The 24,576-nt window shown below is 46.2% G+C and overlaps 1 protein-coding gene across 1 annotated transcript; it reads right to left on the bottom strand.

Moving 5' to 3' along the window:
* Window positions 1-924: 924 nt before the first annotated feature.
* On the bottom strand, window positions 925-24,054 carry ELP6 (elongator acetyltransferase complex subunit 6). Its single transcript, XM_026652150.2, has 6 exons — window positions 24,001-24,054; window positions 9,798-9,879; window positions 7,434-7,561; window positions 5,709-5,901; window positions 2,100-2,246; window positions 925-1,154 (listed from the first exon to the last, which is right to left on the bottom strand). Exons 2-6 carry the CDS (start codon window positions 9,861-9,863, stop codon window positions 1,026-1,028), a joined length of 663 nt encoding a protein of 220 aa, XP_026507935.1. The 5' UTR covers window positions 9,864-9,879; window positions 24,001-24,054; the 3' UTR covers window positions 925-1,025.
* Window positions 24,055-24,576: the final 522 nt, after the last annotated feature.

Raw genomic sequence — 24,576 nt, 5'->3', positions numbered from 1 at the left:
CTTCTGTATGAGGAGAGATTAATAAGACTGGGACTTTTCAGCTTGGAAAAGAGACGACTAAGGGGGGATATGATAGAGGTCTACAAAATAATGACTGGTATGGAGAAATAAATAAGGAAGTGTTATTTACTCCTCCTCATAACACAAGAACTAAGGGTCACTAAATGAAATTACTAGGCAGCAGGCTTAAAACAAACAAAAGGAACTATTTCTTCACACAACGCATAATTAATCTGTGGAACTCTTTGCCAGAGGATGTTGTGAAGGCTAAGACTATAACAGGGTTCAAGAAAGAACTAGATAAATTCATGGAGGATAGGTCCGTTAATGGCTATTAGCCAGGATGGTGTCCCTAGCCTCTGTTTGCCAGAAGCTGGGAATGGACAACAGGGGATGGATCACCTGATGATTACCTGTTCTGTTCATTCCCTCTGGGGCACCTGGCATTGGCCACTGTCGGTAGACAGGATACTGGGCTAGATGGACCTTTTGTCTGACCCAGTATGGCCGTTCTTATGTTCTTAAGCATTTCAGGGCAGGTACTGTCTCACTATTTGTACAGTGCCTAGCACAACGGAACTGCAATCTTGATGGACTAGGCCTACTTTCTTTCAAATAAATGAACAATAATAAGCTAGATCAGACTATCAAGATGGCAGCTGCCTGTTTGTTAAGTATATTTAAAATTCATTACATTTTGCTCTTCTTTGCAATTCGAACCCTTTGTATATTACAGTGGAATGCTGCTGGACAGTAAAGGGAGGGGAACTGATTTAGGCCCCGAACCTGCAATAAGCTCAGCTCATGCAGATCCCTCCCCCTGCACAGAGTTCACTGCAGGACTGGATTTTAAATGCCACTTAGTGCCAATGCAAATCCTGCTCACACCACATTTACTGGATTGGTCGTGGAAAGCGCTAAAAAAATACCCAGGCTGTATTGCTGGCATCTCCTGTTTTTTCCCCAGGTATCCAGCACCACTCTCCCCTTGGCCTCAGGTCCTGTGCTGAATTGGGCCTTGGAATTCACAACACAGCTGCTGACATCCCTCTGGCAAAAAATGTGACGTTCTTGTCCTGAATTTTATACTGGTAGATTCGGAGGAGATTCTTCTCTGCTTTCAGCTCGGATGACCCCTTCTGAATGATCTTTAACTGCAAAGGAAAGGGAAGGAGTGAGAAGCTGCTTCCTTGTGGCTGCAATCACAGCATCCTCCCTCCAAGGGAAAGGCCTGAGCAGGTGATGTGGTGTTTGTGTTAAAATACCTTTAACATCCGCAACTGACCTGGCGGGAGGATTCGACACTGCCATTTTGGAAAGCCCTATGCAGCCATCTTAACAAGCACTAAACCTTCTCGGTGGCAGCCTTGGCGGAGAGGCCAGGCAGCAAATGGGCCCTCAAGACTGAAGTGCTCTCTCCCCCCTAGAGGGGATCCAGCCAGGTCATGGATGAGACCGACTGAATGGGAGTTTGGAGAAGCTTCTCCGTATTTATAGCACACCCATCCCCTTCGTGTCAGGGCACAAGCTTGCACTAGCGCAGCCCGTGCTGCAGATGTTCTATGTAAAGAACTTCAGTCTCCAGGGCTGTCTGTCCAGCCCTTTTCATCAGCACTAGATTCACAAAAACATGGACTTCACTTCATACTTCTGCCACTTGCAAAGTCCACAGGCCAGATCCTAACCCTGCTCTGGCTGCTTCGCACCACTACACTGATTCCCCCAACATAGGGAGAATCCCCATGTGGCAGAGAGCCGGTGCAGTGTCTCTGTCATCCTCACTGGAAGCCCCCAGGAGGTGCGGCTGAGGAAAGGGAATGTAATTACAGTGCCACAGTGCTCTAGCATCCTTGGCTGCTGGGGGCAGCAGGATATAAGTTAGCCCTAAGACTGCTCTGAATTATGCTGGGGCCAGACTGGTGCCTGCATCAGGAGCTACACAGGGGGCTTAAAATCCCATTTGCACCCCACCCCCTGAACTGCACGTAATAAACCCTGGCTGCACCTGAGGCTCTAGCCATGCATTATTGGTGAATGTAATAAGTTGCCATGTCTCATGACAGCATCGGGAGCAGGGAAAATGCTTTCGCAAGCTTTACCTGTCCGTGAACATCTTTACAGAAGCCAGTAGTCAGCCCCTCTGCCCAAAGGATTAGGTTGCTCTGGTGACAGAGGGAATTCACGACCAGTTCATTCTCCTCATCTTCTGAATCATCATTGCTGTGCACTAGCACCACTATGTTCCCCTGGAACAGAAAGTGTCACACAGGAATTAGTGACTCATTGACAATCAATTTTGCATTATGAGAGGAGATCAGAGACGTGGGCTCACACAAACACATTGCTAACTAAGCTACTTAGCCACTTAGCTTCATGGTATCTGCGTCAATCTGGGTTCTGAATCAGAGCCGAGTGGGAGAATAACCAAACATCTATATAACTCTCCAGCCTAAAAATACATCAAACCTTTGTTACAAAAACAGCCAACGCTAGTTCAACTGATCTGTCTGGCCAAGCAGACATCTAATCTGTGAGCTATACCTTAAAGAACCATCTAATAGAGAACTAGCTGATGGGGCATTGCCGGGGGGATTATGTCCAATGTTTGCATTTTTTGAAAGAAAAGAAAAAAGTTTTATGAAATCCAAAACTAGTTCCATTAAAAATATATCATGAGAGTCTTTGCCTCAGCCCACTGAATATTTAAAGTCAAGTCAAATTCCAGCCCAAATTTAAAGTTTTCCAAAAGAAAAAAAAAAACTACCTTGTACAGAAATAAAAATACTTCCATTATTTATTTATTTTTAAATTACTTTGGAAACAATATTCCAAACAAGCAGACATTCACCGGCACCATTTTCATCCCAAACATTGCAGCATTAGCAGCCAGCAAGAGAAGAAAAAGGTGATACTGACTAGTCTATTTTTGTGATCCAAACTATAGGCAATTGGGGGAGAAGGGGAAAACACTGCATAATCAGTAAACGGTGAATTTGGTATTTTAAGATTCTTTCAGCCGTAATACTGTCAGGAGTTACTTGTACACAGATAAGGAGAACTTCTAAAATGTTACCTCAAGTCATGCATACTGTTTTTTGAGTGTGTGTGAATATAATCAACTTCAGAACTGTGCAAGTGATTGGTCCATTCCCATCCCAATCAATGGGAGTTATCCTGGAATTGACATTGACAACTGAGGAGCGATTTTCTCAAGAAACACTAGCTCTGGGAATCAATCTTTTATGCCTTTGATACCCAGTTTAAAAGTAGTGTAGATACAGAGTGTGACGTTGCAGTCTATATAATTTTATAAAAATATGCTAACGAGGGAATATAATGTAACTGGAATATGCTTTATGCAAAAGGTCTTTTGTAAGGTATTATTACAAAGCTTATAATCTACTGAGTGTGATCATCCTATTTGTATAAATGTACCACTCTTGTATCTGAAACTAGAAATATGAAATATAACTCTGAGGGCCTATTCTAATTATGCAAAGTGTGGGCCATTAATGGTGGTTTGGAATCTTGATGACTCCCATTAACCAGAACAATTGACTGCAGATGGCTGTTTTCCCTGCAAGTCTTCCTGTATATGTGTGTGCTGGCAAGTGGGTAATGAAGTCTTGCAGTTACATGTGATCATGTCACCTGAACTGGAATCCATCTTTAACCTGGTGTCTTTTCATTGAGAAGGAGGGGGTGGGAACCCAGAGAGGGACAAAGGATTTCCGCCTTATGCAAAAGATATATAAAGGGATGGAACAGAACAAAGGGGGGAGAGGAGCCATCATGAAGAATTCCCTAGCTACCACCTGAGCTGGAACAAGAGCTGTACCAGGGGAAAGAATTGTGCCCAGTCCTGGAAGGGGTCCAGTCTGAGGAAAAAACTTACTGAAGCATCTCTAAGGGTGAGATTATCTGTATTCAGTTTGATTAGACATAGATTTGCGCATTTTATTTTATTTTGCTTGGTGACTTACTTTGTTCTGTCTGTTACTACTTGGAACCACTTAAATCCTATTTTCTGTATTTAATAAAATCACTTTTTCTTATTAATTAACTCAGAGTATGTGTTAATACCTGGGGGAGCAAACAACTGTGCATCTCTCTCTATCAGTGTTATAGAGGGCGAACAATTTATGAGTTTACCCTGCATAAGCTTTATACAGGGTAAAACGGATTTATTTGGGTTTAGACCCCATTGGGAGTTGGGCATCTGAGAGTTAAAGACAGGAACACTTCTGTGAGCTGCTTTCAGGTAAACCTGCAGCTTTGGGGCAAGTAATTCAGACCCTGGGTCTTTGTTGGAGTAGACGGGAGTGTCTGGCTCAACAAGACAGGGTGCTGGAGTCCTGAGCTGGCAGGAAAAGCAGGAGCAGAGGTAGTCTTGACACATCGGGTGGCAGCTCCCAAGGGGGTTTCTGTGATCCAGCCTGTCACACGAAGAATTCCTCTCTGGCTAACAGCATGTGAGAGACCAATTGTTGAAATGATATCTGAAGGGATCAGCACAGATGCTTTCAGGACTAGCAAAAGAATAGCTCTGGAGCAGTGATCAAAGATCCTGAATGTTCTGGTCCCTGGAAACACACTGTTAAAACTCTGCATTTTCCTTTGATGACACATTGGGTGTGTATATAAAAGGAGAGAAATATGGACTATGCTCCAACTGCCTTTGGTTTTATAACTTCATGCTTATACTATGAAATTCCTGATTGCAAGCTGTATATATTTTTTCCCCAATTAAAGTGAAACAGTTTAATCCAGGGAAGCTGAGCCAGCTGTAACAGAACTAGCCCTTCTCCTTAGTGGGCACAGGGTGCAATGGTGCCGTTCGGTGATTACAAAGTTGACTTGTTTAAAAAGCAGTGGGTGTGGGTTTTTCTTTCCTCCAACCTCCATCCTCAAGTTGTCCTCTTTCACATTCTGCTCTCAACTGGCCCTTTCACCTAGTGAATCCATTTTTTCCATCAGAAGACTACTATCCCTTTAAAAATCGTATGTATAGGAGCTTTTCCCCCTCCTCCCAGTACTTTCCACTCTGGTCAGTGACAAAGCAGGACTTCATTTACTTTAGGGTCCTGCTGTGTCAAAAAACACCAAGGAACTTCAGCACAGGACACCTCACTCCTGTAATAAGAAACAGATTACCAAATAAAGAGAATAGAAACTTCTCCTCCTTCCATCCAAGTAACAAAAAGCACTTTACAACTGTTAACTTATTATGCCTCAGTATCCCTAGGAGGAAGAAGGGTTACTCATCACTTTACTGACTACTGAAATGCAAACACCTCTGGGGTGGGACATGGCAAATGTTTAACAGCACATAGCAACACTACACAGCACTTTAGGACAGGATATGAACACTGTATCACATAGCTGCATCCTGGCACTTAAATACTATGGAGATGGGCACTCTGAAATATTTTTGTCTAGACTGAATTGAAACAGCAGAGGGAATTTGGGTAGATAGCATGTAACTACCTGAGTTAGAATCTGGTCAGGATCCTAAAGGGGAAAGCCCCACCCATACAGGGAGCACCACAGGATCTGTAATGGCCACAAGCAGTCAGGAACTCTGCCCATCCCTGTAGAGCACGGTGCCTGCTCACCCCTGCTCAGCAGCACTGACTCAGAGGGAAGAGCACCACCTAGCGACCCAGGCCGTAATGTTACTGAACTTTGGGAACACTACACGACAGTACCTTTAACTGGGAGCACACTGCAACTCTGCAGTAATGGATGAAATCCAAAACATCAACCGGCCTCACACCCAGGCTGAGCAGGACGCTGAGATCATCCACCAGCAACACGGGGCATTTCCAGGAATCGCTACCAGAGGCCATCAGGGATGTCCGGACAAACTCATACATGGTTTTCAGGTTGGAGCCATCTTCGCTGGAAAGAGGAACAGGAGATTCTCAGATTCTTGGCCTGGTCTCAGCATGGTTTTTGTACTGCATTAGCTATAGCACAGAATCGCAGCAGTGTAGGGCTGGAAACTAGTGTGGGTCTGTCTACCTCAGCTGGAAGTTATACCTCCAGCTCCTCTGTAGACATGCCCATAGTTAGAGCAGTACAGCCTACCTAATGCGGATGCAGTTATACCAGCATAAATGTGCTTTGCACTGATACCTGCACCTTTATACAGCTATAACTAGGGCCCTACCAAATTCAAGGCCGTGAAAAATGCGTCATGGACCGTGAAATCTGGTCTTTTGTACTTTTACTTATACTATACAGATTTCACAGGGGAGACCAGCATTTCTCAAACTGGAGGTCCTGACCCAAAAAAGGATTGGGGGGTTTCACATGGTTATTGTAGGGGGTCGCAGTATTGCCACCCTCACCTCTGTGCTGCCTTCAGAGCTGGGTGGCTGGCGTGCAGCAGCTGCTGGCCAGGTGCCCAGCTCTGAAGGTGGCGCCCCACCAGTAGCAGCGCAGCAATACCCTACCACGCCACCCTTACTTCTGCGCTGCTGCCTTCAGAGTTGGGTCAGGACCCCTGCACTTACAACACCGTGAAATTTCAGATTTAAATATCTGAGATCATGAATTTATGATTTTTTAAATCCTCTGACCCTGAAATTGGCCAAAATGGACCGTGAATTTGGTAGGGCCCTAGCTATAATTGTACCCACACTAGTCTGGGGTCCCACTGCCTTAATTTAGTCTACTTCTAAACTAATACAATGGGACAAATGCAGTGTGTAGTCAAGTGTCTACAGAAACCGGCCTTTGGAGTTATACATCAGAAAGCAGTAATAGAAGGTCCCTACTGCAAGGCTCTGTCCTTAACTGCCCTGGTGGCTTATACAGCTGAGCTTCAGATCGGAGAAAGATTCCCCTCTAATTAGCTCCTTAGTTTCAGTAACTCCCTCAGCACTTTACAGCTCACTGGCAGACTAGAGTGTGCAAGGAAGGCAGGAACAGAGGAGAGGGTGACCTCCCTTAGTCCTCAATGGAGGGAGGGATGGAGCACAGTCCCTCTCTCAGCAGCCAGAAGAGAGGGGGAAAGAGATAATCTTAGCAGTGTGGGTATTTCAGGGTTTGGATTCATTTCCATTTGCGAGTGTGAATTTAATGCCGGTGAGAATTGCTGGACTGACAGCCCAGGAGACCAACTCATGCTATTTAGCCACACAACAGGTACGGCCTGGACAGCTGCAGTGCAAACAACACACGCACTGCCCAGCAACTGTTGCCTCAGCCCTGCCCGGCTCAGGAGGGTTCGGGAGGGAGTTCAGTCCCACTCCTTCGCCTCACTGCTGTAATGTGAGGCCAGTTAGTGGTAGGTGTCATGCTGTTGTCTGTGATGCAGACACCGGTATACCAGGAACTAGACTGACAGCTCAGCATCACAACAGGCGGCAACATTTCTAATCCCAAGAGTTACTGGCTGTACCTCTTCCAAAGCCCCAGAGCTTTACCTTACAAACTGAAGGGGATTGGTCTGCCCCACATGCTGCTCCTCACCAAAAAAGACGTCAAAGCAGGATTTCAGGCCTTCCAAGAACACAAGCTGTCCCCGCTCTTTTGCTGCAGTCAGACTGACTCCCTGGAGGAGGGGGAAATATTGTCTTACACAAGCAAACAGCTGCAGAAGAATGATGCCAGTGGAGTCCCAAGTGGATCTGTGGCCTATTTTGATAAAGTCTCATCTAAACATGCTAATAAAGCCAATACCCAGCTGGACCTTGCACAGCCACTCAGTCTGACAGTTCTGTTTCACACATTGCTGGACACATTTACCTTCCCGTGTTTTCAGCAGACGGTCCCAAAGAACAGTCAGGAATAGCAACACCCAGACACTGAACCCTTCAGTGGCTTTTCAAGTTCACAGAACCTTAAAAACACACTAATTAAATGGGTCCTCACATCACCCCAGGGAAGTAGGTGGCATCATTGTTATCTTACAGCTGGGGAAGCCAGAGACTTGCCCAAAGCCAGAGTGTGTGTGTAAAAGCCCAGATTAGAATCTAGGCATGCCTGGCTCCCCATTCCGTGCTGAGACAGGCTCTCCTTCCGCACTCTCTATTGCTTCACATGCAAGAACACTTGCTCTTTGTACCTCTCCTTTTGGCAGCAGGAGGATCAGGGCATTTTAGCACTAGCTCTCTGTGAATCCAGCCTGACTAGATCTTGCGTCAAGCAGTCTCTAAACTTCCCAAGACAGGGTCTGGGATGGGGAGAAAGGAGGAATGACTGAGAAGGTCACAAAACTCTCCTCTACACCCAGCGCTCTGTAACTGCCCCCCCGGCCAGATGTGCACCGTGCAAACCCTGCACTCAGTCAGGGCTCCAGAGACAAGCCAGTAACCCTTGAAGGGAGGCAGCCATTGTATGCAGTAACAAGGTTATGGAATGTAGATCTTTTGGCTATCTCAGGGCTTCCTACAGCACCCAGCAGCACGGTATCCAAGAGCGGATATTGTACTTTCCCACGTCTGAGCTCATCATTTCCCCCCAAGTGCTCTGCTGTGAACAGTTCACCCATCTGGCCTTCAAGGACGGTGGAGGACTTACAATTGCCACCTTCTTGCAACATTTTTTAGCCATCACTGTGGCAACAACAGTCACTTGGCAACATTAATTCGTCCAGCGGAGCTACCACCCACAAGCCAGGTGTGCCTGCAGTTACGGAGAGCACGGTAAACAGGCCAACCCAGTAGCTGGGCGGTTTATAGAAAGTAAAAATACATCCGAGATTACTCGGCTGTTCCCTGCCCTGGCAGGGTTCCTATCCAGCCCTGTGCTTTACCACCCAAGCCCTGCCTCAAATACTTTGGGATTCTTGGCAGCTGCTGGAGAGGAATTATTATTACAATTAAGTCTCCATTTACGTGGGCTCCCAGGCACACCACTTTATGTTACTTCAACTGTAATATTTCTTCTATAGCACCTTCCAAGAATCTCAAAGTGCTTAACAAACACTGATTATCTGGCATCACAACAACCATTATCTCTGTTTTACCATGAGGAAACTGAGGCAGCAGAGACCAAACTGATCACAGGTGTAACTCTATTGGTTTCACGGGACTTCTATAAGCAGAAGTAAATTTGGTCCAGACTCTGATTTTCAGGTGTCCAGAGCACCTGCAGCTCCCACGGACATCAACTGGTGTTACAAAAAGCCCTGCACTTTTCAAAGTCAGGCCTCAGGTGACTTGCCCATGAAGTCAAAGTCAACACCAGAGCCAGGACAAAAGGTCCCAGTTTCCTGAGTCCCAATCCATTGTTTAACGACTAGAACAGCTCCCTTCCCTTTATCAATTTGGCTCTCTTTTGTTGAGTACATTGTAGCTGCCTGGCGTATTCATCTCTGGTTCGCTCTGTTCTGGGGGGAAATCCAGCACTTGTTACAGCCATAATCAACCAAAGCTATTTCCGTAACACGTGTTCTTCTATCATCTCGTTTCAGGAGCACCTTTTCTAGCCAGAAGATTTTTACGCACTGATCTGACTATACTTTTTAAATGAAGGTTGCGCCACGAGGGGGAGAGAGGAAAATTAGTGCAGAAGTTTTTCAGTGTTTTGGGTTGCTAATCAGTATAATCGGCATCTAGAGGAGAGAGGGTAAGATAGAAAGTTTACCAAAGGGTGCAGCAAGCCTGGTTTCAATATGGCATTGCTCAATACTCACAACTGGCAAGCCAGGCTAGGATTGGTTCCTTCTTGAATGCTAGGAGAGAGATACACGAGTAGGCCTGGCATATGGTGACAAGAACAATGGTGGCTGTAATGTAGTGAGGAAGATTGCTTCTTTTCTTAGATGAGGGTGTCTGTATATCTACCTGAGAGAATTGCTGAAATCCTCCGAGGCAGGAGTCCCAGGAGAGATGGGATCCAGAGGCAGACATTCAATTTGTGAAGTTTCTAGTGTGCACAGTAGGGAGAAGGGTAAAAATAGCTATGTTCCCACATCCTTAGTTAACTGCTTAATAAGCATTGTACATCATCTGAACCTCACAACGCTCCTAGGAAGCTATCCTCATTTAACAGCCGGGGAAACAAACAGAGAGATGCAGTGATTTGCTCAAGGTTACGCAGCAAGGTCAGTGGCCGAGGCAGGGATAGACCCATGTCTCCTGATTTCTAGCACCATGCTACATCTAACCCCTCCCTTATTAGGTAATCAAAATTTAGGCTGCAACAGTAGATTTCAGCTTTTTGCGCTTTCTTATTTGGAAAAGCTAGTGTGAGTGTCTGGTCTGTAAGAGATGTTCACTACAAGTGACTAGTTCCCGCTGTTTTGGAAGCTTGGCATTTTCCCAAAAGACCCTATCACAGAGGGCAGCAGTGGGAGAGAAGGGATAAGGTTTCACCAGATAAGGAGGAGGTCATTTCCAGGAAGGCTAACCTCACATTCTCTTCTTTGTGGATGCACTCCTTCAGAGCTTATCGGCTGCCACATGTGCACTGCTAGTGATATGAGAGACAGGTCTGCACAGCTTCCTTTCCCAGCTGGGGAGAGAATGTCATTCATCAATGCAGATGCCAGACAAGGACTGTACAAGGGAGTATAGAAAATGTGGCTTTGATGCAACATTTTCCATCACTGCCAGTTGACAGGGTTGGAAATTTTGACAAATACCTTAATCTAGTGAAGGCTACTGGGGGTGTCCGATAAGTAGCAGATTCAGATTAATCTTTTTCCTTGCATTAAATCAGCCCTGACTCTGCCGTTCATTGAGACAAGCTAATCTTCCTGGACAAATTTCTGGAAAGAAATCATTCAAACCCATGGCTAGAATCTTGGCTGTGATTTTGCAATCAGTCGAAGGGAAGGGGCTCTTTGTTTAAAGAACAGGATTGTTCTTTTCAACGTGGCCCTTTCGTTTTCAGCACGGACACACTGTGCAGGGTTGACCAACAAAACGTTTCAGTTTGTATCATAAGAACGGCCTTACTGGGTCAGGCCAATGTTCCATCTAGACCAGTATCCTGTTTTCCGAGAGCGGCCATCTCACACATGCTTCATCTAATCCTCACTGTCCTCTCACTTTTCACATTCTCCCAGGAGAGACAGATCACAGCAACTCTCATTAGTAGCACGCGCACACACGCACACACACACATTCTCTCTCTCTCTGGCTGGCACACAGCTGCAGATTTCCTCCCTTTGGCTGGGAATCACTCCTTGTCACACCCACCACAGGGCCGGCAGATTCCACCAGAGGCTGATTTGGACTCAAAAGATGTGGAAATCCAGCTTGCAGGTGATATTTACCCACTAGAATCCTGCCAAGAAAACAGGGTGGGAATGGAAATCTTACTAAAGCCTATTATGCAACTACGAAGTCACATCAAGGAAAAACCAATTTCCAGGCCAAAAAAACCCCAAACAAACATTCTATTACATGACAGATGGAAACAACCAAAAAACCTACGTGAAACATAGTTAGTTACCACCCACTTGATAAACTGCTGAGCTGCATTAAAAAACCCTGAGTAATCATATGCTGGTTAGTCCAATGTCAATCCTGGGTAAAATAATGGAATGGTTAATTTGGGATGCTATCAACAAAGAATTGGAGGGCAGAACCTAAAAATACAATTAATGCCAGTCAACTTGGTTTCATGGAAGGTAGGTCTTATCAAACAAACATGTTGGGGGGGAGGTGCCAGGATTACAGGTCTAGATGATAAAAACAACTGTGTGAATATAGTATACTTGGATTTTCCCAAAGCTTGATTTAGTTACCACATGACACATTTTGATTAAAAAAAAAAAAAATAGGGCACATATTACATATCAGATGATTAAAAACTGGGTCACTGATAGATCTCAAAATGTAGTTGCTATCTGGAGATATCAATGAACGAAGCTGTTTTTAGCAGGGGATCCAGGGATCGGTTCATGGTCCAATGCTATTTAATATTTTTACCAACGATTAGACAATGTTATCAAATCTTTACTGGTAAAGTTTGCAGATGACACAGATTGATGAGGTAGCGTATAACGAGGAGAACAGGTTACTGTTACAGAGTGATCTGAATTGCCCAGTTAAGCGGTCACAATCCAACAAAATGCATTTTAATACAGCCAAATACAAGGTAGTACACCTGCAGGTTCTATCTACAGGAAGGCAGACTCGGCCCAAGTCTACCCTACCAATTGTGGTCAATGCAAGTATTGTCGGCATACAGCCGCCACAGTTAGTATATTGCTCAAACACGTGCATACTTGGCTCCTTGCATCAGCACAGCACGTACTCACCAGGAGTACCTGTGGCGATGTACACTCTGGTGTCTCATGTGCAATTCGTTATCATGTGGCGCACTGTCTTTTGGGATATTTTTGCAATGCATGATGCGGCAGAAACGAGTTGCACAGGGACGACTGGGAGCTAGGGGTCAAGCTCTCACCATGCAACTTTCTCCATCCCATATTACTATTCATAGCCCATAATTTTGGTGCCTTTTTTTCAAGTCCCACAGACCCACGCGGAACCTCTTGCTGTCTGTCATCTCTGACAGAAGCACGGCGCCTACACAGCTCTATGCTGTTGTCACGAGCATTGCAAACACAGTTGAATGATCTTCCGGTATTTGCAGAGCTGCAAGAAGAACTGCAGCTGCTCCGTGAACCCCTCCAGCAATCTTTGAACTGGTTTTCGCTCTGACAATTTTTGTGGAGGACAGATTGCCGTAGGACATAGCGAAAACCAGTTCAAAGATTGCTGGAGGTGTTCACGGAGCAGCTGCAGACAGTGGAGTGCCACTTTTGGGCCGGAGAAACGAGCACTGACTGGTGGGATTGCATCGTAATGCAGGCTTGGGATGACAAGCAGTTGCTGCAGAACTTTCAGATGCGCAAGGCCACATTTCTGGACTTGCGTGCTGAGCTTGCCCCAGCCCTCCAGTGGAGGGAGACCCGAATTAGAACTGCACTGACAGTGGAGAAGCAAGCGGCAATCACACTGTGGAAGGCAGCAAAGCCAGATTGCTACCAGTCAGTGGGAAATCATTTGGGAGTTGGAAAAATCCACCATGCGGGCCACTGTCATGGAAGTGTGTAGTCCATTAATCGTCTCCTGCTATGCAGGACTGTGACTCCTGGCAACGTGCAGGACATAGCAGATGGATCTGCAGCAATGGCGTTTCCGAACTGCAGTGGGGAGATAGGTGATATGCATATGCCTATTTTGGCACCAGCACATCTTGACCACAGCGTACACCAACAGAAAGGCCTGCTTTTCTCTGGTTATGCAAGTACTGGTGGATCACCAGGGAGCTTCACTGACATCAAAGCTGGCTGATCAGGTGAGGTGCATGATGCTCTCATTTTTAAGAACATAGGACCGCTCAGAAAGATGCAAACAGGGACATTAATTCCCAAGCGGCAGATTTCCATTGGCGACGTTGAAATGCCAATAATGATCCTGGGGGACTCAGCCTACCCCTTGCTCCTCTGGCTCATGAAGCCATACACCGGCCACCTCGACAGCACCAAGGAAAGATTCAGCTACTAGCTCAGCAGGGACAGAATGATGGGTGAATGTGTTTTTTGTAGATAGAAGGGGCGCTGGTGTTGTTAACTCACACGATTGGATCTCAGTGAAAAAAAACATCCCATTGTTTACAGCTGTCTGCTGTGTCCTGTATAATATCTGTGAGGCAAAGGGGGAAAAGCTGCCTCCAGCGTGGACATGGAGCGGCTATCTGCTGAGTTTGAACAGCCAGACACAAGGACTATTAGAAGGTTGTGCCAAGGTGGAGCTATGCAGCTGAGGGAAGCCTTGAAAAACCACTTTAACAGTCAGCCACAGTAATGTGGTGTGCTAGACAATGCTCAACCTGGCCCTGACATTTTGGGGCCTGTTAGGGACTGTGTGCACTAAGCACCCCATCTATATAACACTGGCACTGGACCTATTCATTGTGCACTGCTTGCTGTACATTTATTATTATACACTGGGTTTGTCACTGATCCTATGAGTTCTATCGCACCGCACAACAACCACTTCCACTAGGCATCCTACAGTTTATGTTGTGAAGTCATAAAGATGAGTTATTTTTCCAAAAATAGAATTTTATTGAATAACAAAACCAGTGCAAAAAAACATCTGTGTAATTAAAAACAAATACATTAAAAACTTTTGAAACAAATTAACAGGACAGAATTTAACAAGAGGAAAGAACATTCATGTCCATTTCAGACCATTCTGGTGACACATATAGCACCCATGGCTCTCACAGGTCAGTGTTTGTGAAGCTGTCCTTATGGTCCCCGGGTGTGGTGTGGAAGGGATGCATCCCCTGACGTCATGAAGAAATTTGGGGTGGGGGTGGTAAGGAAATGCTACAATGGTGTTCTCCATTGACGGCAAAGAGAAGTGAGCCCCTGCTTTCTGAACCACCTGCTGGACAACAAGAGTCTGCAGCATCTGTGTTTGCTGCTGAAGAAGCCCTATCATATCCAGGTGCATCTCCTTCTCCTTTTCCTGCTGGGACTTTTTCCAGTCTACTTTCTTTCTTTCTTTCTCCATAGTGTCTACAACATTCATCCTCCATGCCATGTGCTCACGGTCTGATGCAGCACTGGCTTGCAGGATCTTTCTGAACATCTCCTCCCAAGTCCTCTTCTTTCTCCTCCTTGTCATGGTCAGGTGTTCCATGGGTTTGGAGGTGGCTCCCCCTTTAAGGCCACAATGGCAGCAGCTATAGATAAAGCAGGCAGAAGAATCATATTTATAGTCACAGCAGAAAGCGAAAGTGAAGTTTTTGAACTCCCTTGCCTTGTTCCCCGAAAGTTTTAAATGAGACATGCTTATTGACATTACAGTTTTGGAGCACCTCAGAACAGCACTGCGGTGGTGATCTTAGTCAATTTTTCCTTCCTGAGGGTAACAAAGGCACAGAGAATACAGCTGTGGTGGTGTCCCAAAGCCCCCCAGGCCCATAGGCCGCTAGCCCGTTTACTTCAACGGTGCTTGCTGAAGTCATCATGGAGTGGCATGGGAAAATGTCCTACCACAGAGGAAGAAACAAGGCTGCCATCTGTAGAAACCTTCAGGAGAGGAGCAGTGTACCTCCATAAAAGTTTCATTGCGATCTCTCAGGAGGATTCAGGGGACATCCCTGTGCACATAAACAAACTGTTCCGCATGTCCTTCCCTCCGCCTAACCCCGCAAGGGAACGAAAAGCAGAAAATTCTTCTTCTATTTGTTGTACTGCTACTTCTTTAACTAGGAACAAATAAAAGAAAAGTTGAACCCTGTGTTCTGTAAGTTGGGGTCAGGAGCCAACTGTACATTTAAACACGGTAATGGACAATGCATTCACACACTTACCCAAGGTTCCTCCCCTTGCATCGGGCGCGCCCGCTGGGACTAGCTAGCCTGTGGTGGAGTCTCAAACAGATCCTGGCTCACAGCATAGCTGGATCTCCTGGTCACTTGTCCCCCATCCCTGGATCTCCTGGTCACCTGTCCCCCATCCTCTTTCTCCTCCTCGCTGTTCACATCAGGGGTCTGCATCTCAGGCTCCTCAGAGGAATCCATGGCGCTCTGTGGGGTGTTGGTGGGGTCTGCACCAAGTATGGTATGCAACTCGTCATAAAACCAGGAGGTCTGTGGCTCAGCACCAGATCGACTGTTGGCTTCCCTGACCTCTTGGTACGCCTGCTGCAGTTCCTTTGCTTTCATATGGCACTGCTGCTGATCCCTGTGTCGGAGAATAACTTCGCCTGCCTTCCCCCTGCAATCTGCTCATAGATGTCCATGTTTCTACAACTGCTCCATACTCGCACCTGCACAGCCTCTTTTCCCCACATGCCTAAGAGATCCCATACCTCCTGTCTTCCCCAGACAGGAGCACGTCTACAGCATGTAACCAGCAGCGTTGGCTGGGCAGTTGCACACAAAGAAGAAGGAGCTGCTAGCTGTGCTCCCCAAGTTGGGCAATCAGAAAAATTCACAGAGTTTTTAAATGGGGAGGGAGAGAGGGCTCTTGGTGTCTGTGACCTCTGGGCCGTGGAGTTCACAATTGTGACCAGAGCAGTCACTGTCTGACATTGTGGAACAGCTGTGAGAGGACCGTTAGGGTCGACATAGGTCACAAAGTGTCTGCACTCCCACTGCATCGACCATGGCTCTGTGTCATTCAGGGAGGTGGTTTTACTGTGTCACTGTCACAGGGCATTTACATTGACGGGAGACAAATTTGAGTCGATGCAAGGCGACATGTCGACCTAACTTTGTAGTGTAGACCAGGCCTCTCTCTTGGGAAGCAGTGACTTTGAGAAGGATTTAGGGATTATCTTAGATAATCACCTCAACATGAGCTCTCAGTAAAAGGCTGTGGCAAAAGGGGCTAACGCAATCCCTGGATGTGTAAGAAGGGAAATATCAAGTAGAGGAAGAGAAGTGATCTTGCCTCTGTACACTGCATTAGTAAGACTGTTACTAGGATACCGTGTCCAGTTCTGGTGTCCACACTTCAAGGGCCACAAACATTTTCCAGGGACTGGAAAACAAGCCCTACAGTGTGAGGCTTAAGGAGTCCAACTTATTCAGCTTACTGAAGAGAAGGCTGAGAGGTGACATGATCACTGCGTACAGGTACTAACACATGGACGAGAGAGCTGATGGTGGGGGGCTTTCCAACCTTGCTAAAGAAGGCATAGCAAGGTCCAATGTCTGAACCTTGAAGTTGGACAAATTCAACCTTGAAATAAGATGCAGTTTCCCAGCAGGGAGGGTGATTAGACACTGGAACAGCTTACCAGGGGAGGTGGTGGAGTCCCCATCACTTGGAGCCTTTAAGGCAAGATTAGAAATCTTTCTAAAAGATATGCTTTAATCCAGCTTCTTGGAGAAATTCGGGGGGCGGGGGGGGAACGACTCAAGATGGATGGTCATGAGAATTCCTTCTGGCCTTGGAATCTACGAACCCTCCTGTTCACTGCCTTCCTTCATGGGCCAGGGGAGAATAGAATTGCCTTCATTGCCCTTAACAAGCTCATAATGTTTGCAGCCCTGCTTAAAGACCATGGCTTCATCCTGCGAGGATGAGGAAAGACGTTTTTTCCCTGAAGCACAATTAGTCAGATGTATTCTAGGTTGTTTCTCTTCACCTTCCTCAGAAGCATGAGAGATTGGCCACAGCTGGAGATGGGAGACTGGACAGGGTGGACGAGTGCTCTGATTAGGTACAGAGAATCCTGTCTAGATGCCTGGCTGGCATGTCATTCTCACATGTTCAGGGTCAAACCAATGCCTTCCCAAATCCAAATCTATTTACCCCCAGGTCAGATTCGCAGAGACCTTGGGGGGGTTTCACCTTCCTCTGCATCATGGGCCAAGGATTGCCAGCTGGGATAACCGGGCAGATCACACCTAATCAATTCCCTCCCATTGCAGGGACCTCAGGCACTTGGTGGCACCTTGATCTCTCCTGTTCTCTGACTGTTTCCTGAGGTCTGAAACGCTTCAGTAGAATTAAAATCTTTGGGCTCAACATAGAGGTATCTGGGTAAAATTGAATGGCACGTGATATTTAATGGCCCCCCATGGTCTCATTGTGTGAGGTACTACGTCATATACAAAACCGCAATCCCTGCCCCCAAAGAGCTTACAAAACCACACTGATTTCAATGACGCTGCTCCCCTGGATGTATTCAGAATCTCGTCTGCAGACTTTAAATGACCAGAACAAGTTTCCACGCCTTTTTTCTCTGGTAAAAAGCTGATACCAGTCAAGGAGAGGGAGCAGGTCTCTACTGTTACTTGTGCAATGGCAGTGGAATGTTAAGCGTTCTGATGGAAGGTCATCACCAGCAGAGCAGGCGCTAGGAACCCAGCTTTGGCTTGGCAGTGCTGGTACTCAGAAAAAAGAAAACTAAACATCTTTTATCTTGTAAATTGAGCAAACTTTGTTCTGGAGTCAATGAGACAAGAAACAGGGAACCACACCAGGCTCTCTTTGGAGAGTCCCTTCAGAGTACAGTATCACTGCACTAAGGCTGTAATAAAAGAGATTGTGGGCCAAGTTTTCCACTGGTGTAACTTGCCACTGTGCCAACTTTACACCAGCAGAGAATTTCTTGCTCTGTGCTAAAGCTGTGATTTCTGTAGCGAGTAAAGCCATCCCTTTAGATTTTAAGTTCTTCTGGGCCTTTTTTTTTTTTTTTTTTTTTTTTGGTCCAGAACCTAGCACAATGCAGAAACAGAAATGAATAACAATCACTACTTTTCTAAATTGTTTTGAGATCCTTTGGAATGAAGCCTCATAAGTATACAATGCAATTATATTATTATGCCTTGGACTTCCAAATCCTGCTCAATAGGATAGGATTATCATTTTAGTAAGCAGCTCCTCTGTGCCTGGAACATTTTAGCTAGGAGATATTCTTGTCGGTGGGCCAAAGGCTCCACTTTTTGTTACAATTAACATAATTTATACATATAAAAATCACACTGAGATCATCAAATGTTAATAGATAGCGCTAGAGTCCAATTTGCAGCCCTTCCTCATCTGGACTTAAATGGGACTCTACTCACGTACGGGCTATAGGAGCTAAGGAAGGGCCTGATCCTTAAGTACAATTAATAATCCCGTGCTGAATTACAGGGTACTGCTTTTATAATAGCTCCTCCCCAACAAAAGGGCCTTGCCTACACCGGGGATTTCAGCCAGAGGTGCAAAACCCTAATAGAGACAGGCAAAAAAAACCCCACACTGTACATGCTATGATTTGTACTGGTGAGTGAAATCAGAGTAAGCTGCATCCCTGCTCCAGTAGGGGTCTGCGCTAGTGTAATTGGGGAAAATCCCCATTGTAAACAAGGCCCAAGTCTAATAGTGAAACTATCCATCCAAGAAACACCTGTATTACGACTGACACTGTGTTAATTTAGACAGAAGTTGATGTAACCTCTGCATCAGATCCAAGATCTCATTGCAAATCTAGTGGGGTTTAAATAACCTATGGCACAACCTTCAATGTCAAAGAGCCTCCGAGGAATTCAAGGACTACCATCCACACAGAGAATCCTGAAGTTATAATATAAGATTAACTCAGAGCACTGAGCCCAAAGTCAGGAGGTCAGCTGACAGATCAATAGATTTAACAGTCTCTTGGACTTCCCCAGGGAAGAACTGGATTGCTTCTTTCAGCCCATCCCTTTATGGACAATCACATTGTTCAGAGCAGTGAGGAACAAAACATTTCAATCTGCATCACACACATGCTCCAACTACTCCCCATTGTTCTCTCACTTTTTCAGAGTCTCCCAGGAGAGAGAGAGATGACAGCAACACCTATTAATAACAAACACACAGTCCTTGTCTGCACCGGGAAATTGCATCAGGTCAGAAATCATATTAACCAACATGATATTCCCCTTAATGTAAACAAGGATGCTCACGGCTGGACATGGTTATCCCTAGGGCCCTGTCTCTGTCTACCATAGCTGCTAAGTGCTGTTTAACATCATGTTAATTAACACAGTTTCTAACATGATGCATTTTCCCCAAGGTAAACAGAGTTGCCAGCTTGGCTGCAAATCTCCCCGCTCCAGCTGCCTCGGCAGCGGTGAGAACTGCTCCCTGTCACAGCAGCCACAGAACCAGCAGAGTCCACCAGAAGCTGATTTGGGCTGAAGTGTGGAGATCTAGTTTGTAGGTGCTATTTACTTACTACAGTCCTCCGAAGAATGTGTGAATGGGAGGAGAAAATAAAACCTCATCATCTTACCAAGGAAAACTCATTCCACTCATGTTAGGTCTGAGCTCTCCGCCTGTTTATCTCCTATTACAAGGGAATAATTGGGCACTAACTTTTGTCTCTTGCCTTATACTTAGATTGTAGGCCTCTTGGGACAGGGACCCTCTTTTTGTTCTGTTTGTACAGTGCCCAGCACTAGGGGTCCTGGTCTGTGACTAAGGCCCCTGTGTGCACTGGCAATACAAAATAAATAAATAAATGAAATAAGCAAAATGCAATTGCTTTATAAAGCACCAAACTCGATCCACTGGCCATGGCACAGAACACCTCGGCTTTACAAGCATCTTTTCCCCCCTTGTGACAGAGTGCAGAGAGCCAGCAGCTGAACCAGCGCTCTGGTCAGGGGAAATCCAATTAGTTCCCCTGGAGAGGGCCTGACTGAGGGAGGGAGTGACTGATTACTAGAGCAGCCTGGGCTGGGGAGATCTGAGGAGCTATGTATCCAGTTAACTGCAAGAGTAGAAAAGGAGCAGAGGAAGGAAGTGTGGGGGCCAGGCGGGGCCAAAGGGAGGTCTCTGCCCAGAGCCCAGCCAAGCTGTAGTGAACCCCTTTGTTCCAGCAGGTTTCAGAGTAGCAGCTGTGTTAGTCTGTATCCGCAAAAAGAACAGGAGTACTTGTGGCACCTTAGAGACTAACAAATTTATTAGAGCATAAGCTTTCGTGGGCTACAACCCACTTCTTCGGATGCATATATGAACAAGTACTCCTGTTCTTTTTGTTCCAGCACTGTCTCTCCCTCTGATCTCCTTGGTCATACTCCAGGTGAAAGCCCTGACTCCTGCTAGCAGCCAGCTCTTATTCCCTGCCCCCCCACATCACACCTTCCCAGTCCTTTGTTCTCCAGGTGGAGAATGTTGCTCAGCCTCCCTGCAGAGAGGGGGGAAATCCAGATCCCTCTGGGCCCTTGGTTGGTTGATGTCAATGGCTGGGCAATTGGATTTGCCACTGTCTTTTCAAATGTTTCTCTGATAGGGGGCCAAGGCCCAGATAGCTAGACAACAATCACAACGATATCTCTTAGCCTGCCCTGAGAGCAAACAGATGTTTTCCACTCCCACTACGTAATAATTCGGCATATTGAAGAAACAGAGGCACAACCTCATAAAAATATTACAAAATATTACCACTCCATCCCATTATGTTATTCTGAAATTGTAAGGTGTTCTAACTCATTGTTAGAAACCAAGAATCACCTAGAACCAATGTGGCACATCACAATGTAAGGTCTGTCTACACCGCAATCAGATGTGTGAGTGCAGCACATGTAGACATACCAGAGCTAGCTAGCTAGCTAGCTAGCAGTGAAACCATGACAGCATGGGCTAGCCTCTTGAGTTCATACCCAGGCTTCTGGGTGGTGTAGCGGGGTGGTTACCCCGTTCCTGCCCTGAAGGGCTTAAAACAGCCCTGGGGGAAGGTTGTGGCTGGGAGCTGCTAAGCTGGGCTGATTGGGAAGCAGCTGCAGCTGGGCCATGCCTCAATCAGGCCCCAGATGGCCTGTATAAAAAGGCTGTGAGCCAGAGGCCCAGAATAGTCTCTCTCTGCATTCAGAGAGAGAAGGGTCTGGCTGCAGGGAGCTTAACTAAGTGCCTAGAGTGGAGCAGGGCTGGGGAAAGGCCAAGGGAGCCGGGGAGCTCTGGCCTAGGAAAGCCCCAGGCTGCAGGCCTGGTAAGGCTATTAGGTACTGGGTTGCAGGGGGCAGCCCAGAGGCAGCAGGTCTGAACCCCTTTGCCTGTAACGAGTGGCTGATACACTGCAGTCTGCCCCAGTGAACGGTGGCTAAATGGAGACTGGGCAGTAGCCAAAACTGAGGCAAAGTGGGGACAGTGGGTGGAGGTTCCCCTGGGAGGGGGAGACCCAGAACTATGGGGGTACTGCCAGGGGGCAGCACCCCAGGTAAAAGGACATCGGGGTCCAGGGCAGGACACGGGGGCCAGAGGACAGGCAGACCACCAGCCTGCAGAGGGTGCTCCAGGATGCTGGAAGAGCTAATTCCCGGAAGTCACCAGCAGGAGGCGCTGCAGGGGTGAGTCCGCTCGTCTACAGTGGGCTTGTACATTCCCTGCTGCCGCAGCTTTATTGCTGTTGTTATTCAAGCAGGCTAGCTGAAAGCTAGCTCAGGGATGTCTACACATGCTGCACTCATGCCGCTGACAGCAGTGTAGACACAGATCCATAGTCTTGGGACAGCAGACAGAAAACTAAATATGGACTTTCAACGCAATCAAAGGGGGCATGGATCAGCGTTCATTTCGGACTCCCAGTCAGTACCCCGCCCAAGCCAGGGAAGCTAATGAGCCAACCAGCGGACTAAATTCGGTGTTGAATCCTGGTCACCTGAAGCATGTTGCGCAAATGCTAAGAAGAATGCAATCAAATAAGCCCATGAAATCTTGAATTGCATACAAAGGCATCATGTTACACAGTGAGGCAGCAAAGTGTTCCTTGCTATAGCACTAATGAAAGCTGCACCTACCAGGCTAGATTTAGTTTAGTTTAATGCTGCCAGAGGCGAGGGAAGGAATTCAGAGAAGAGTAACAAAAATGATTAAGTTGATGGAGGGACTCAGATTTATGAAGGGAGACTCAGAGAGCTAAATATATGTAGTTTGGCTAAGCATTGACTAAGGGGGAAACAGGGTAACTGCACACAAGTATGGGCAGGGGGTAAACACCAGAGAGGCAGAGGAATGTCTTTAGGTGGTACAAGGTTTACCTACAAGTAACTGGATGAAGTTCAGCAAAGGATGATGTTTAGAATGAATGTTAAGGATTTCTTAATTGGAATCTCTCTGTGATTGTTCAGTTTCTCCAGATATTTCTAGAGCTCCTCCCCCACACTCCCAATCACCTGTGTAACCAAGCTTCCCCAAGGAGAAACCCCATACTAGCGTTACCTAGGCCTGAAGCACACACTGCAGAGAGCAACCCTGCACTGGCTGCTCAGGGATGGACATGATGGTTGAACTGATCTTTCTACGATAACAATGGCTTTCCAGCCCATTTTGCAGGAGCAGGTCAGTGACTTTGATTGCTCCACCTCAGGGACTCTGAACCTTTTTCATAGCCCGGACTACACCTGAATAAAGAGATTGTTTCATGGTCCCATCTCCCCCCCCATTTGCAATTGCATAACATCACTGCGGCAACTACACCCATTGCTTGCCTAAACCGCATTTAATGTATTTTTAGCTTCTTTTAATATTATGTAGCAGACAGAAACAAGGAGGAGAGTTAGCACCACGTAACCAGCCAGCTCTCCCAAGGCCACGAGGAGATGCTCCACAGACCTCATATACACAGCCACTGCTCTGCCTTATTTTGGGCCTAACGCACAAACCACCGAGTAGGTAAAATACTGTGTTATCCATTCTGTTCCACTGCCATATTCACTCAGCACAGCCCTAAGCTTAGGTCTAACCCAGCTGCAGCACACTGCAGGGATATACATAAGCGGAGATTGGCCACATGTGGATTTGGTTACCTGTGCCCCTCTCCATATAACAAATATGGGGACCACTGAACCCAGTATCTAAGTTCTCAAGGATTCCTAACCTTGGACAGCTGGTAACAATCTGCCAGACCTGAAAAATGCTTTAGATTCCAGTATTTAGGGCCAAAATGAACCTGGGAGTAAGTGTATTAAATGCCCATTGAGGTCGGTGGAACTGCGCCCACTGACACCTAAGCTTACTTTGGTTCTTAGATACAGTCTCTTACTAAACTTTTAACAGAATTAATCAATGTTTTAAATCTGCCCCAGTTGAATCAAAAGCTTTCCGCTGAGAAATGTCTGCTAGCTCCCTGCACATTTAAATCATCCTTCTCCCCAAAATGACGGTGCTTAGAAAAGATAACAATGTCCATCAAAGAGTTAACCCTGGAACAGGAGCCACATGCTAACGATCTACTTTCAATGGAGGGAGAAGCAAGCCCTGAGCTCAGGCTCAATCCTGAACATCCACAACTTCCATCGATTTCAAAATGAGTTGAGGATGCTGGGTGCTTCATGGGATCAGGCCCATGCATTGTAAAAGACTCGGATTCTGGGGGATGAACATGCAAGTTACGTATAGAAAATCCTGTTTGTGTCTACCACTGCTTTCTACTGGACAAAAACGGAGTTACATTACTGACCAGAATCAGACCTTCATGGAACAGAAATGGCATTGCTCTCAAGTGGCAGTAGCTTCCAAAGGCTACAAGCCCTAACCCCACTACTCAACCATGAATGATAGTTATGATCATATTCCAAGAGACTTACCAGCTTCTGTGCTATGATGTTATAGTGACTGAAGGACTGGAGCAGGGCTACAAAACAGACTTTACAGCCAGCTGGGAAATAAGACAAGACACGTTATCCCTTCAATGTTGTAAGCTCCCCACTATCAAGGCATTTGCAATGAAGAAGAGTCAGACAACCAAAAACCTATCAAAAAGAGCCCAAGGGGAGAAGACTCTCGCCACCCGATGGAGCCACTGGCTCAGATTTAATGTACGTTTATTTTAAACCTTTAAATAGATGATCTCTCCCCCATTTAAAGAAAACTTTGTTCAGTTAAAAAAAATTAAAATATTGCTTAAAAAAAGCCCATAAATTAGAAAGCCACTTATGTCTCCCCTCCCTGCTGCCATGGGAGCCCCAAGCATTCTCTACCGCTGGAGAGTCTTTAAAATAAGGACTATGGGCCACACCAAGACATGGTCTTGTCTGATGAATTAATATCTCTTGGAGTATCAAAAGACCCTTTCATTTGGCTATCATGGGGCACGCACATGGTTTAGTCCTTGTCTTGACAGATTCACACGTTTGGACATAATGATAAATGAGAAGTTTCAA

The sequence above is a fragment of the Terrapene carolina genome, unplaced genomic scaffold (genome assembly GCF_002925995.2).
Source record: "Terrapene carolina triunguis isolate 2854851 unplaced genomic scaffold, T_m_triunguis-2.0 Scaffold111, whole genome shotgun sequence".
Classification (NCBI taxonomy): Eukaryota; Metazoa; Chordata; order Testudines; family Emydidae; genus Terrapene; species Terrapene triunguis.
The sequence above is the reverse complement of the archived record's forward strand: the minus strand, read 5'-3'. Positions and strand labels throughout refer to the sequence as shown.

What these genes read in the sequence shown, in the direction of transcription:
- ELP6 (XM_026652150.2), bottom strand. Translation starts at nt 9,863, where the DNA reads ATGTCTGCCTCTGGATCCCATCTCTCCTGGGACTCCTGCCTCGGAGGA. An exon ending in AATCCCCTTCAGTTTGTAAG is followed by an intron (nt 5,902 to 7,433) that starts GTAAAGCTCTGG and finishes TCCTCTTTCCAG; the next exon opens with CGAAGATGGCTCCAACCTGA. An exon ending in GTAAAGATGTTCACGGACAG is followed by an intron (nt 1,155 to 2,099) that starts GTAAAGCTTGCG and finishes TTTCCTTTGCAG; the next exon opens with TTAAAGATCATTCAGAAGGG.